At 49.1% G+C, this 15,782-nt stretch overlaps 1 protein-coding gene across 1 annotated transcript; it reads right to left on the reverse strand.

The window, feature by feature from the left end:
• Window positions 1–124: 124 nt before the first annotated feature.
• Window positions 125–14,084, reverse strand: LOC126523597 (uncharacterized). The gene is made up of 3 exons (XM_050172194.2): window positions 13,866–14,084; window positions 11,843–11,983; window positions 125–884 (listed from the first exon to the last, which is right to left on the reverse strand). Exons 1-3 carry the CDS (start codon window positions 14,082–14,084, stop codon window positions 576–578), a joined length of 669 nt encoding a protein of 222 aa, XP_050028151.1. The 3' UTR covers window positions 125–575.
• Between the last annotated feature and the right edge of the window lie 1,698 nt (window positions 14,085–15,782).

Below are 15,782 nucleotides of genomic sequence, written 5' to 3' on the forward strand. Positions count from 1 at the left end.
TGACTGAGAAATTTCATCGACAAGTTCTTGTCATTCGATCACGCAGCTCCGTTCAGTACTAAAATTGTAACGAGAGGCTTCTAACACGCTAACATCGCTAGCGAGTTGCGCTCAGTCTATGCACTATACCGACATATGCACGGAGAACGATAATTAATGGACGTAGAAGGCGCCTGTCGGGACATAAGAGGAGAAGTATATTGAGTCTCAAATAAATTACAGTTACATATTTATTAGATGAGTCAGCATCAAACACGAACAATGTACTGTGAGACGTTGCACAACACAAAAATAAACTGAACCACACGGAGTAAATGTATGTTGTTGCAAAGTGCCCCTCAACTTAATATTGACAACATAATATAGTAAATTATTACACCACTCGTCGCCTTCGATTCAGCAAGATAATTGTATCACAACAACGCTGGGTTCAAACTTCGTCACCAGATCCTCAATATGTCCGCCAAACGACAACACTTCGCGACCGATATTCGGCGCCTCAACTCGATGCGCCCCTACTTCGACTGAGGGGCAAAACTTGCAACCCGTGGAGGCCAACTGCGGGGAGTGGCATCTCAGGGAAATAGGCTGCACATGTCGGCGCCGGTGTTCATGTGCGTGCCGGGAGCGCACCCGAAAGTGCGCGCGAATTGTCTTGTCCGCCGCAACATGGCGTCGCAGTGGGGCTCGGTCCCCGGCCACAGATCCGGTACTCCGGCTATGTAGAACGCGGGTGAATGCAGGCCGCCGCCGGGACAGTATGCATAGCAGGCGGCCACGAACAACAGCTGGGGCAGCGTCAGCACCTCGAGCCCCACGAGCCGCTTGTCCCCGGCCTCGGCATGCGCCCTGTACGTGTCGAAGAGCACGTTGAACGACAGCACCTGCATCACGCGTGCAGCAGGTTAAGACGCTTGTCTATGAAACGCACTCCTGACCGCAAAGCATCTGCCGAAGCACGAGGCGGTCGGCAGGGCGAGAGAAGACGAGGTACCTCATAAATGTAGCAGTGCATGCTTCCCATCAAACCGGTTATGCACCCGCTTTTACCGCTAATGTGACCGGCGAAGTCCCGAATATGCAGCTCACGCTTTCTAGACAAGTGATTTGACCTCTGTACGAGAGAGCGCAGAAAGCCTGACAGGACACCCCAGAGCAGTACGCCCGCTATGGTGACGTGTACACCAGAAACCAGAAGTGCGTTAGAAAAAATAGAACGCTGGATCGAAATCTGGCATCTCATCGAGGTTACAAGTGTTGTTGTTCGGCAAGCGTATAAATGATAGTAGTAGTAGTAGTATAAGACTTTTATTATTCTGCCCAAAATTACAGGCCGAGCATATCGACAGCCTGGGTGGCCAGTCGACGCTGTTCTTCACTTTCAGCGCCAAGCCAGTCGAGCGAGGTGGTGATGGAAAGCGAAGGGGGAGGATATAAACTTGATTGCTGAGCATCCGGACAGTAGAATAGGTAATGGGATAGGTCTGCATAAGTAGAGGGGCAGTTGGGACAGGAGGGGTCGGAGCGATAACGATAGAGAAAGAGGCGGGAAGGGGTAACCACTGCATTCATTTGGATGTGCCGCAGAAGGTGAGCCTCCGGCACAGTGAGTGATGGATGAGGGGGAGGGTAGAGGCGCTTGTCGAGACGGAGCTGGAGGTAAACTTCCTTGGTAGTGCGGCGCAGCGAGAGTCCCCCAGAATCCTCCGAGGGCCCCGACCAGGAGATCAACGGTGCCCGGTTAAAAACTTCACGGGCGAGCTGATGGGCCAGCTCATTGCCGTCAATCCCCGAATGCCCAGGGATCCAGCGGAGGAAAATGGGGGAAGGTTGCAGTGCGGAGACTGCTCGTCCGACCTCTTGTTGGAGTGAATGGGGTAGGGTGCGGTTCTGTATGTGGTGAATGGCGGCTCTGGAGTCGGTGTATATCGTGTACTTTGGGAGCGAGGGAAGGGAGGGAAATGATTGCAGGGCATGTAGAATGGCAAGGACCTCGAGAGAGAGAGTGCATCCGGAGGGTGTAGGTACTGCCCACTCGTGTGAGTTTCAGGTGCTGGGAGGTGGGGATGGTAGATAGCGTAGCCGCAGGAACCTCGAGGAGCTATGTAAGAAGCATCCGTGTAAGCTACTCCCTAGGTAGTAAAGAGGGGGGAATGATGCTGCGCGGCCGCGTGACGACGGCCGACATGCAGGACAGGGGACATATTGGACGGGAGGGGGACGATGCGAAGATTGCGTGCCGGGGTGGATTTTGGAGAGGTAAAGGTGGAAACGGGAATGCGAGAGATGCCCGCCTGGGCCAGTAACCACTGACCCTGACGGGTAAGAGAAAGCCGGGAAAGCTGGGAGTCACGGTGGAGAGAGAGAACGGAATGAAGAGGATGGAAGAGGCCTGTGGCAAAAAGCTTAGCAGTAGAGGTGGTGATAGGGAGGTTGAGAGCTGCCTTGTAGAGGCCCACAAGGGCTGTCTCGAGGGTGTTCAGCTGAGTGTGGGTGAAGGAAACGTAAGGTACAAAGTACAGGAACTTGTTGAGGGTGAGCGCATGGGCAACTCGACACGCATGAGCCTCGTGGAGGCCCGAGCGCCGAGTGACCACGCGCCGCAGGAAGTGAGTTACCGAGTGACAAGTCCTGACAGCGTGGTGGAGGGCTTGCACATCCTTGGCTTTATGGAACGGGAAGCCAAGAACTTTGCATTGGGGGACAATAGGAATGGGAGAGTCGGAAAGATGGAGGGATATTAAGGAGTTGTGGGAGCGCTGGTATGAGGAGTAGTTAAGAAGGAGAAGCTCGGATTTCTTCGGAGCAGGAGCTAGCAGTGGAGAGAAAGGAATTGATGAGATCGAGGCCACGTTGCAGGGTGCCCTGTACGTGACCGGGAGAACCAGACGAACACCAGAGGGTAATGTCGTTGGCATAAAAGATGTAGTGGAGGTCAGGAATTTGGGCTAGTTGGGAGGCGAGAGGGGTCATAGCAAGATTAAAAAGGGTAGGAGAGAGAACAGCACCTTGAGGAGTGCCACGGGTGAGTGGTTGGGGGTCGGACAGAAGTGTGTCCACTCGGAAGCGAGCCACTCGGTTAGAGAGAAAGGAGCGGAGATAAGAGTACAAGGGGTTTCCGCAGTTCAGGGAGGAGAGTTGAGACAGGATGTGGTCGTGGCACACACCGTCGAAGGCCTTGCGGACATCAACAGTCACAAGAGCGTGGATCTAGCTGGGGTTGGGTGAGAGAAAGGTGTGTTGGAGGATCAGGAACATGTCCTGTGCACAGACGCACCGCCGAAAGCCGAAAGAGAATGGGGGAAGAACTCTCTCACCTCAATAAAATCAGAGAGGCGAGTCAAAGCCATTGCTTCAGGGTCTTGCCAACACACGACGTTAAGGAGATAGGGCGAAGGTTAGAAAGGGAGGGAGGTTTGCCCGACTTCGGAATCATAGAAATAAGGGAGGATGTCCAAGTGCTCGGCAAGCAGCCGCTGTCCCAGGCATTGTTGAAAGCCTGAAGGAGGAATTCCTTAGAGTGGTCGGGGAGGTTGCGGAGTGTAGTGTATGTGATGGCGTCCTCACCGGGAGCCGACCGAGAAGCATCAGCAGCCAGGGAAGCTTTGAGCTTCCGGAGAGTGAAAGGGCGGTCGAGGTCTGGGTTAGGATCGCCCGAGTAGGCTGGGTAGGAAGGTGTGCGAGGGGGTGGGAGATACAAAGAAGTGAGCTTGTAAAGACATCGGAGGGAGTCCCCTGAGTGAGGGCTTTTGCTAGAGTGGGAGCAAGGGCAGGCTTCGTACCTAAGAAAGATTCAAAAAGGGACCACGTGGATCGCGAGTGTAATGCGGAGTCGAGGCCGTCACAAAGCGCACTCCAACGAGAATGCACGATGGACGCGCCGTGGGCGACTATCTCGGCCCGCAGAGCTGCAATCCGGGAGGAAAGTTGGGTATTTTGGGGTTGGGAGCGCAAGGAGCGTTGGAGACGTTTCAGCCGACGCCATAAACGGAGAACGTGAGGATCCGGGTCTGGGATAGGGTGACGTGAGCGAACGCGACGGCTACTGGTCGAAAGCGCTGCGGAGATGCGCGACGTCCAGTCGTCGTAAGATTCAAAGGAGGGGGAAAGGAGATTAGCGCAAAATGCGTGCCAGTCAGTGTGAGTAGTTGAGTGCGATCGAGGAAATGGGAAAGAGAGGCGCTAATATGAATGAGGAAATGGTCGCTGAGGAGGGTTTCAGCTGGGACCTGCCAGTGATAAGAAAGGGAGCCCCGATAGAAAGAGAGGTCAGGTGTCGTGGAGCGCTGTGAGACAGTGCCCGCTCGAGTAGGGGAGCCAGGAGTATTAAGAAGGGTGAGGTGACGTTCCTGGGCAAGACAGTGGAGAAGGCGGCCGGGCTTTAGGGTCTGGGGGTAGCCCCAGAGCGTGTGAGGAGATGGGTGGTGGCGGGAAGAATGAAGGAACTTGCCCAAGGCAGTGAATAAAGAGGATGTGACAGGGGGATTATAGAAAGACATAAGGGCCAGTGAGATGCGTGAAGAAGGTTGGTAATACACCACACCAACTAAATATTTATGGAGGCTGGAGGGGATGTCAAGTGGCTCGACGAGAACATCGTTGCGTACGTAAATGGACGCAAGCGGCGTGCCCATCGTGGCATGGCAGGCGCGGTAACCTCGGACGGTGCGGGCCGTCCGCGTCTCCTGGAGAAGGAGAAAATGGGGCAGGGAAGGGCGGATGAGGAGATACTGGTGGAGGGGGGTCTTATTTTGGCGAAGGTTTCGACAGTTCCACTGCACAATCTCGAGGTCCTCTCCACGCGCCATAACAACGATAAATTAGAGGTAGAAGAGTTTCCGGGGACACGTTCCTTCTTTTTGGCCGGGGGGAGTGACTCCTGGAGGGAGCCCAGCATAGAAGCGAATGATTACAATTGCTTGGATTGGGTTTGCAGGGTGATGAGGATCTGTACAATCGAAGTTTCGAGCTGAAGCAAGCGAGTGTGGTGTGCAGTGGTGGTGGTTTCTACCAGCTCAGCCAATGGGGCGACCTGGGCGTTACGGGACGGGGTGATGAACGCGGCAAGGTGCTCATTTAGCTTGATAAGCTGGGATGTAAGAGAGGAGGTGGTTGTCTTTAGGGTTTGTGTCAATGAGTGGATTTGCTGTTGTAAATCTTGGGAGATGTGCTGCTGTTCGCGCTGGTGACGCTCCAGCATTGTGAGCCGGAGATCGAAGGAGCGGTTCTCGTCAATCAGGGATGGGGAGGGTATAGTAGTGGAAGAAAGGGATGCTTGCACCGACGGTCCTTTCACTGTAGCGGCGCAGGAGCCTGGAGGTGATGGAGCCTGAGGTAAGGAGATGCATGATTAGCGAAAGAGGCGGAGGAAGGGGTGGGCTGAGTGGCCCTGCTCAAAGCTGTGCGACGGAGAAACGCGGCTTTGGCACACTCGCGTAGCTTAGCAAGGAGGAAGGGGCAGGTGGGGTCGAGGGAGGGATGTGTGTTTACTTGCCAATGAATGCACCATGGCTGGGCACACACGTGAGCGGTAGGATCTGCGGGTAGAGAAGCAGCACAGCGGCGGCACTTGGCCGGAACGTTGAGGGCATTGGTGAGCACGGTGTCCCAGAGCAAGACAACGGGTGCATGTGGGGGGCTTAGGCTTATGAGGGCGGCATCGAAAAGCGACGCGTTTAAAATATACGAAGTGGGGTATGACGGTGCCAGGGAAGGTTATGAGCACTGATTCAGTGCTGCCCATCATACGAGCAGCGAGAATATCAGTGGTGTATGATTCAAGGTCATGCATGAGCTGAGCAGGAGTAAAGTGACCACCGACGTTATGAATGACGCCGAGGCAGGAAATGGGAAGATTGGGGGCATATGTTTTGACGGTGATCGGCTTACCGTCGAGCTGAAGATGCGTGAGATAGAGTAGGAGTTGGGTGGTGGAGACGGGAGTGTGTTTTCAGAAATACAAGGCTCTGAGCTGGCTTGGCCTGAAGGGCGATCTCTGCGCTGGTTTTGGAGGAGAGATGTGCGGCGGAGATGATCGCGGCGAGCAAGTCGTAAAGAGGCAGCTTGGGAGTGAGGGTACCGGGCGGAAGTTAGATCCCAACTGAGATGAGTTCGGTGCGAGGGCGGGCGGCGGAGGCAGGTTTACGGCTGGTACTGACGGTGCTCCAGCCGCTTTCCAAAGATGGCGTATTGTGGTCGTTGTCTGGGGACGTCGTGAAATTTATTAGTTAATTTTTGGCAATTGGTTGAATATATGTTTAAATTTATTGGTTTAGTGATGTTCGCCTCTTCAAACATCTAGCTCAAGGACAAGAATTATGGTATCTATCACAGGCAACCTTGAAATTTTTATTAAATTTAAAAACGATCAACCTGTATAATTTGCGCACTTGAATGGATGCAACCATGCGAGTGTCTCTGATGTTTCACTTCAGAATCGCAACCTCCTTTGTTAAAAGTGCTATGCCACAAAATATTTGAGCTGGAATTATGTATTTCATGGTAAACAGTGCGCGACCCACAGCAAGGTAGAACGTTTTGAGCGCATTTGCTTCGATAAAGCTTGCATTGAACTTTTTACATCATAAGTGATCTGTACAGAATTCTGGCAACACTGAATCGTGACGAAATAAAATGTGTTCTGAGTAGACAATGTGCGCGGCAAATATGTGATAGCGCTTTCGAATCTGGGTATCTGTGGTCAACGTGGCCCGTGGCTGAGATCGAGGAAGCTGCGCAGGTCTGCCCTATCGCCCACGTGTGTTGGGTGCGGGCCATCAATCCGCTCATCTCTGCCGCTAGACACCGCCCTCAACGCTGCCATTCCTGACGAACCAATCAGCAACCCTCGCAGCTCAGCGACATCATCAGTCAGGGGTTTAAAAGCCCTGTGTGTGGTTCCCTTCATCAGTGGGCAGCTTGGCAACAGCTACGGAATGCCGCCTAAATGCTGTTTCTTACTTATGCAGGTATGTTACCGCAAAAATTCTCATTGTTTAAAGTCCGACGATCGTTTTTTGCTGTTGCTGTGCTGCCAACAGTGACTTTTTTTTCATGATGCACGCTCTGTTATGTTGATGGCCCTCAACCGCCTTCTCTTGAGTGGTGATATCGAGCCTAACCGTGGACCCACTACGGGAACCCGGTCGACTAAATCTACTAAAAAAGCTCGCGCTCCTTTGGGCCATTCAAGCCGCTCTGCTAATTCGCCGAGGGCTTCTAATCCTACTGGAGAAGCTGGTGGTTGAGGAAGCGTTGTCGAACTCCGATAATCCTGTGCTTGTACAACTTTTGACTGAAATATTGACTAACAATAAGGACATGGCTCGCGACATTGCAGAGATAAAAAGTTATGTTGGTATGCGCTTCGAGGCTCTTGAATCGCGAATTTCTGCTGTTGAAAAGGCATTGGCCACCCCTGCTTCACGGTCTGAAAATGGTCAGTTACATAACGAAATAGGGGCACTGAAGCGTACAGTCACTGAGTTGACTGGAAAGAATGAGGATCTAGAATATCGGCCTAGGCGGAACAACATTATTTTGCATGGCTTATTAGAAACTGTTGATGAAACTCACGGTTCCCTTCATTTCAAAATATCTGAATTATTTCAACAGAGTCTTGGCATTCAATGTCCTCGCATCGAACGCCTCCATCGTTTTGGAAGAGCTCGTGAAAACCATCCACGCCCGGTAATTTTGAAAATGCTTGATTTTAATGAGAAGCTTACTTTGCTGAAGAATGGTTTTAAGCTTACGGATTCCGGACTTAGGCTTTCTGATGACTTTTCTCCCAGAGTTCGTGGTATTCGGAAGAAACTGTGGGAGGCGTCCAATCAGCATCGCAACAATGGGTCTTCTGTTGAGATTAGGTTTGACCATATCTTCATTGACAACATTCGGTATAACTGGTGCGATTCCACCAACTCTCTTGTAAAAATCACTAATCTTCGCAACTTTTCTAAGACAGCAGGTCCCACATCACAGTCAGCAACAGGCTGACCTTTTTCTACAACACAAAGAGATTTTACCATTATGAACATCAACGCTAGAAATATAGCTAATAAATTTCTCCTTTTTCTTGCCCTTGTTTCGTCCTATTCGGCTGACATTATTGGTTTACACCGCCAGATTACGTCACCGTGCGAAATGATCGTCATAATCAAAGCGGTGGTGGTGTTGCATTGCTTTTTCGCTCGGATTTCAAATTCAAAGTCATTTCCACTAGACAGAATCAGTCTGCTGTAGGCTTTACTACGGTAAACAGTTCTTAAACATATGCATTTTCTATCGTCCCCCTAATAGTTCGTGGGAAACTCTTGACAACCTGGACCAACTTTTACTGCAAGAGAATTTAGCTTCCTCAAATTTCGTCTTACTGGGTCATTGTAATGCTCCCGGAATCGACTGGACGTCTCTCTCATTTTTGATCATGGTAATGCATTAAACAGGAAACTTGTTGAATTCTCGTTATCTCATGGCTTAAAGCAGGTCGTTCCCAGTCCCACCCGTGGTGACGCAGCACTGGATTTGATTTTTCTCAGCACTGATTTTGCCAATACGGGTTACAAGTACGAAATATTTGATGGTATCTCGGAATACAACGCTGTTTTTCTATCTGTAAACCGGCCGATCCATAACCAAAGTTTAACGCTGTCTACGTTTCGAGACTTTTCCAGAGCTGATGACGTCCGTATCATTGATGATCTATCCAATAATTTCGACGCATTTTCGGCACTTGGACTATCTAGTGACGTTGATGCGCTCGTGGAATGTTTTGAAAGCATCGTAAAATCATGTATATATCGATTCGTTCCTTTCAAAACTAAGAAAAAAAAGAGTAACCTTCCCTGGATGGACCGAGAACTGCTGCACTTATTGCGACGTGCTGGTATACTTGACACTAAACGCTCGGACAATCCTCAGGCATGCGTTTTGTACGCTCAGGTAAAAAATGAACTCCAGAAAAAAACCACCTCGGCCAAAAATTTCTTCTATACTGTTCAATTGCCGAAACTGCTATAGTCTAACCCCTGCAAATTCTGGTCTTTCATATCTCCTGGCTCTTCTTCTTCCACATCTTTTAAAATCAACAACAGTGTCGTTAACGATCCATTAGAGATATCAGAAGCGTTAAATACATATTTTCAGTCAGTATTCGCCTTGGATGATTCCAGTCGTTCAACATTTACAACTACCGATTCATATGCAATTGATGATATCAACATTAGCCTAGAAGGTGTTTTGAATCTCATAGTAAACTTAGATACTTAAAAACCAGCCGGCCCTAATGGAATTCCGAATTACTTTTTAGTACGATTCTCGCTATGTACATCTAACTATCTGTTCATTATATGTCAGAAGTCCCTCAATAGTGGCGTTGTGCCTTCTTCCTTGAAAAGAGCTACAGTACTACCTTTATATAAATCTGGTGACAGAGAGCTTTTATCTAACTATAGGCCTATTCCTTTAACTGCAAGCTCACGTAAAATACTAGAACACATAATCTATAAGCATATAATATTGTTCCTTGAAAATAATAACCTATTGAACAGCTTTCAGCACGGCTTCCGGCGCGGTTTTAGTACTGTAATCCAACTTATTGAGTTCACTCATGACCGTTCCCATTATATCAACTTAGGTAAACAGATTGACACCATTTTCATTGTCTTTAGCAAGGCTTTCGACACAGTACTACACTCTAAATTGCTTTTGAAACTCCATAATATTCTAAATAACCCTCAGTTGGTGTCTTGGATTTCCAGTTTGCTTTCTTTGCGTTCCCAATTCGTATGCTATGATTCTGCGGATTCGTCTGTAGTCGACGTCAACTCAGGAGTCCCACAGGGATCCGCGCTTGGCCCTCTACTATTGTTATTGTTTATTAACGACCTTCTAGACCCTGTCACTTCAAAGATACGCATCTACGCAGATGATTGTGTTCCGTACAGCCCAGTTGACTCACTCGCTGTTCATCAGCGCCTTAAAGATGCCTTTGTTTCATTTTGTGACTGGTCTGCTACTTGGAAAATGAGCATAAATTTTGATAAAACTGTTATAATGTCTTTCACTAACAGACACATGCCCGTATGTTATGATTATATATGCAACGGTGCACCACTAAGACGAGTTTTTCAATACAAATATTTAGGCGTCATTTTTACACCCACCTTGTCTTGGTCTAAACATATAGATTACATTTGTAGTAAAGCGTTAAAAAACCTGGTTACATCCGCCGGACGTTGTCTGCTGCTCCGAGGGACACTAAATTAGTAGCATACAAAACACTGATTCGCCCAATTTTAGAATATGCTTCCTCCGTACGGCACCCACATAAACAATGTGAAATGAATGGTATTCAGTTGGTCCAGAGGAAGGCTGTTCGTTTTGTTTACCGTCGCTTCGATCGAGACTTTTCACCGTCAGCTGCTCTTGCGTAATTAAACCTACTGTTTCTGTCTAGACGACGGCACATAGAATCTCTCAAGATTTTCTATTCTTATAAGAACTCTCTTTGTCACCTATCAGATCCCTCCCTTTTAATGCCTGCTTGCCCGACTTCAACTGGAGCTTATCATGCCTCTAATATCAGACCACTTCATCCACGCACTAACACTTTCAAATACAGTTTTTTTCCCCCGCATGATTGAACAGTGGAATTTGTTACCTGCCGAAGTTCGTTTGTTACACATTTCTCAATTTTTAAATGCTATTACTGATGTATAGTTCCTTCACATTTTTATATTTCTATGTTCTTGTTTCTGCATATCATAATCAGTTTTCCTCGCATGTACACCCACTCCTGCGATAGCCCTAACAGGCTGCAGTATGTAAAAAAAAAAAAAAAGAACACATGAGGCACGCTCGCACGAAATCGGCGCACAGATGCTTTCAGAATGTTTTAGAGCATGCAGACAACGCAGTGGTGACCGTGCACTTAATATTACACAAATCATGCTAAAGCAGTGGTTGCTGTTGGTGGGAAGGGCCTAGAGGCTGCTATCCCAAATAAAATATCCACGTGAAAATGTGCGCTGTGAGTCTACCTATCAGTGTGCAAACACGTGATATAAACATGTATGCCCCAGGCGGGCGTACGTGTACATTGCCCTAGACTTTATCTACGGTACAACGATCAACTGAGAATAGTTGGACGTGTTATGACCACTTTAAGCCTACAGTGCTCACGGAATGAAACGCGACAGCGAGTATTTGGTAGAACCCAGCATATGTGCAGAGAGCTCGAGAGTACCATGTCATGTCGCTATGAATCTGGTCACCAAAGGTGACTCGGACTCCGCTCTAAGTGTACGCACCAAAGTTACGTCGATGTGACACGAACTGCAGCCGGTGGAAACGAAAGTATGGGCATTAGTTAATCCTAAATTGACGCGTTTCATTCCGTGAGCTCTGTACATTCGACTAGTCGCTGTCTAGCACTCTAACGTGTTACCAGGTGGAATTTGCTTTCCCCCGCCTACTATGCGCCTTGGGAATCGTTTACCTGGGGATATACGTTCCCTTCGATTAAATAAATATTTTACCACACTTGACGATCACGGTAGTTGGTCGCTATCCTTCCATTTTTGTGTAATTTCAGATTTCTTCGTTGTAAAGCAAGCAGTTTCTCAGGCTCCTTTTGTAAAACCGCCCACTAATCATGTACAGCAAAATGATTTTCTGCGTTCTTGAAACCAGAAAGAAACATCCAGCAGTGAATTTGACGAGCCATAATAATCTCGATGAAAACGTTGCGTCTCAGATTTACGGTATTTAGCCTCAAACATTCGCAACTGCCGAAACACTGAGCCAGTGGTGGCGCGCAGCATTAGCCAACACGGCTCACCTGCATCATTTGACTCTCGTCCTGGCGTGCACTGCTGGCGTCGGGCTGGACGCAGTGCATGAACTCCAGGATTGACTCCCGTGCTGGTGGCGAGCTGCTCCGGTAGGCCGCCAGGAATAGCTTACCCAGCGCCTGCGCCACCTGCCAAGCCGTAATCCCCGGCATGCCAGGCGTCAATGTAAGCCTGGTGGCAGCTCTAGGCAGCAAATATTAAGCAGTGTTCATACCAGTGCTGCGAAACCACCAAAGCCAGTTCTCCCCCTAAATCAAATTTGAAACATTTATACATTCCACTAGGTCCTTGCAAGATGCGTATGTTAAGTTTGTCATGAAGATTTCTCTAACTATAATTTATTGGAGTTATGAAAATACGACTGCACATTTTGCAAATTCATTTCTAAGCTCGTTTTAAAACTTTCGGATATTGAAATCACTGTACAGATGTTCAAATGATGCTCCAGCAATGCAGGTATCTGTGCTCCTGCTGGATGAAGCTGTATTCGCTGAAGAACATATTAGCCCATTTATACGCTATTCTAAAAAAGAGTTTCGACAACAAAAACTGTCAATATTGACTCGTAACCTTACTCGGAAGATGGACGGCAAACGATACATAATGTATTTGTGTGAAAACAGTGTGCCAAATAGCGCGCCGCTTCACAACACTAGCCTAAAAGATGTGGAATAACTTTTCTTTCCATGTCCTGTAATGGTGTAGAAGACTCGCACTCTTCCGCGCTTGCACGTCTTTGCAACAACGCACCCAGATACGCTTCCGATTTTTTTTTCTTTCCTCAATGCCAAATTCGACACACATAAGTACTGGGGCTCTGTCCAAGGCTGTTCTGCTAAGAGGCTGTTTTCGGTGAATTTTAGTGCATGCCTGCACAGTCGGCTGCATAGCGCAACAACTGCCCCCTAGAGTTTGGCTGATCCAGCGGGCAGGCGGAGTGGCGCGAGCCAATGGGGCCCTGAACTAAGGGTTTCACCCTACGAGGTAGTCAGCATACATCAATAGAAATAAATGCTGTCTCTCTCTCTCTCTCTTTCTCAGCACTACGCGCCCCAGTGGTTTAGCGGCCATGGTGTAGCGCTGCTAAGCTTGAGGTCGCGGGATGAGATCCCGGCCGCATATTGGGGATGGCGGCGAAATGCAAGAACACCCGTGTCCCGTGCATTGAGGGCACATTAAAAATCTCTCCGTGGTCAAAATTAATCCGGAGTTCGCCACTACGGCGTGCCTCATAATGAAATCGTGCTTTAGGAACATCTATATAAAACCTCAGAATTTCAATTCTCTCAGCACTATAGGTATATGTGTCCGCTTACATATTGATTTGCCTGTGCTGTTTTCTTTGGTGTTGCTGCATAGACTTCTTTCGCTTGTTACAGATCATTATTATTGTGACGTGAATTGCGAGGACGCTCCAGGCTAATTTCCGCCGTCGTCATTGTCGCCGTGATGTTTCGTATCACGTCCAAGTGCGATAACATCGCGGCCGCGCACGGCATGCTGTAGGTACGAGGGAAAGCCTGCGAGGGTGAGCCAAGATGGATGGGGCTTGATGCCGTAGTGTCTTCTCGCACTCGCAAGGGAAGAAGGTGGGGAGGGTGCGCGCCGTCTTCTCAAGCGTGCAAGGAAGCGGGGTAGGAGTGGGCAAATTAGTGCGCATGCCTTCTACTCCAGCTGCGGCGGCTTAGAGCGACCGGACGCGTCCTATTTGTCTGTCCGTCCGTCCGTCCGTCCGTTCCTGTCTGTCTGTCTGACGGACGGAGAGACGGACAGACGGACGGGCGGAGGGACGGGAAATGAAGCAGACACTTGTCACGGTTGGGGGCGAAAAGGCAATGCATGCCAGAAAAAGTGCCGGATTTGCTTACTACCCTGAACTGGCTTTAGCACAACCCTGGCTGTGGGTGGTAAAGTAAGTCAAATTACTCCTCCAAGATGCTAACCTCTCTCTCCTTTCTGCCCTTTCTTTCTTCCCCTTTTTATAGAGCGTGCAAACAACAGTGACCTCACCTGGCTTCCCATACCAGCGTAATTCAGAGCCCGTGCCGCGTCTTCGTCGTACAGAGGGTACGCGAAGGCGTAGGGCAGCAAGAGGAAGTCCTTGCCCACATTTGCGTGGAAGACGAGTGCCTGGATCGACTCGGCGACAGCCGCTCTCTGCGGAGACCGCGACGCCACGCGGGCGGCGGCCGCGGCGAGGCGCCAGTTGGTGACCAGCGAGTCGCCCATCGCCACTGGTTGGCCTGACCACACGCCACCACTGTCCACCACGCCGCGCCCAGATTCGGGACTTGTTCTGTCTACGGCCTGCGTCGAGCGCGCATTCGTTCGCGTTAGCCACACGCGCTCCGGGCCATCGGCCCTCAGTGTTTACGCACGACAAAAACAACCGCGAAAACAAGCGAAACAAAAACAACGATGGCGAAGACGACAAGAAACAATGTTCAGGATATCTTCCTTTTTATTCTCTTGTTCTTTTTTTGTGATCTCGCGACATGCCGCTGAAATAAACTGGTTAAGAGTGGCAAAGTGCAATGAGAAACTTCTCATCGAACCTGAAAATAGCGCACGGCTAAATGCATACAAAGTCTCAATAAACTTGAAGCCTGTCGAGATCGAGGTCACAAATCTACTACTGTCGTTCGTGCATACATTGGAGCGCCGTGCCATTTCGGCTGAATGCCATTTACTTTATGCTACTTCTAAACTAGGTCGATTTCCGCAGAACCTAATTGCTTGTCCAAAGTGCGGGTCTATTTTTGCCACGAATTCTCCAATTAGCCCTGTCTTGCGTTAGCTGATTCCAACATATCATATTGATCCCAAATAAAGACCGGTAAAGCGGAAGAGAACACAAGAACAACACGGGGGATAACTTTCAACTGGCTTCTTCAACACTTCTATTAGGTTGTTTCAATCGGAGATCGATTTTTTGATAATTGGTTGCCCCGCTAGGCTGATGAGTGTACTTGTAGCTGCGTTCTGCGCATGTTCTATTTGTCTACATAGTGCCACGCGTTGCCGTGAATAAACCAGTTGAAAGCTGCTGCCCGTGTCGCTTTTGTGTTCTCTTCCACTGTCCTCGTCTTCATTTGCGGTCAATATGATATGCAGTAAACACCAACTAGGCCAAACTGAAGTTCGTCTGATTCCAACATGCACTTACAATTTTCCTAATTTCACCAACAATTTTATGCCCTCCTCAAATGCACTTCCCTACCCTTGGCACCCACTCTGTAACTCTAATGGTTCACCGGATACTTGCCGTACGCACTACATGGCCTGCCCAGCTCAATTTTTAAGGCGATGCTTTTTTTTTACCTTTTCCTTCGACTTTGCCACTGTTGCTGCTGCTGTACGAAACACAGTGTCGGGGAGTGGCTCAAGAGCGTGTGTATACATGACAGGAGCGTTGCACAACGGAAAGGCGGCGGGAGCAACTCGTTTGGACCTTTGCGCGGCGTCGAATGCGCACAATGCCCTCTGGAGCTACCTGGGCGTCGCCACATTAGCCTCTTGACAGCTGTAATTATCCGTGACCCCTCAGGAAAAGCACTCCAGATATTGCAGTGCTTGCCTTTCTAGTCGAGAGGGAAGCTAGGTATAATGGTAGAGAAGAAGCGGAGATGGTTCAGAGGATCAGTAGAACCGACGCGGTCGCCAAACGAGTGAATAATAGCCTTGCCTCTCTTCGCTTACACTTCCCATGGGGGTGGGGGATAGGGAAAAGGTGACGTGAGAAGGCATAGGCATGATACTACTACAAACACGACAGTGGTTGCAGACAAACTTTCCGGACAAACTGGATAAATTTAAGTTCAAGGTACGGTACAGTAGGTTTGTCTACTATTTCTGAAAAAAAGTACACCATTCAATTTGTCCAGCGGACAATTTACACAAGGCGTGCAGAAGCAGAGCAGCATTAAC

Source organism: Dermacentor andersoni, chromosome 6, assembly GCF_023375885.2.
Source record: "Dermacentor andersoni chromosome 6, qqDerAnde1_hic_scaffold, whole genome shotgun sequence".
In the NCBI taxonomy this organism is placed as follows: Eukaryota; Metazoa; Arthropoda; class Arachnida; order Ixodida; family Ixodidae; genus Dermacentor; species Dermacentor andersoni.

Coding starts and splice junctions, on each gene's coding strand:
- LOC126523597 (XM_050172194.2), bottom strand. CDS start 14,084: ATGGGCGACTCGCTGGTCACCAACTGGCGCCTCGCCGCGGCCGCCGCC. Junction 11,984..13,865: donor ACGCTGGTATGGGAAGCCAG/GTGAGGTCACTG, acceptor ACGGCTTGGCAG/GTGGCGCAGGCGCTGGGTAA. Junction 885..11,842: donor ACGAGAGTCAAATGATGCAG/GTGAGCCGTGTT, acceptor CGCGTGATGCAG/GTGCTGTCGTTCAACGTGCT.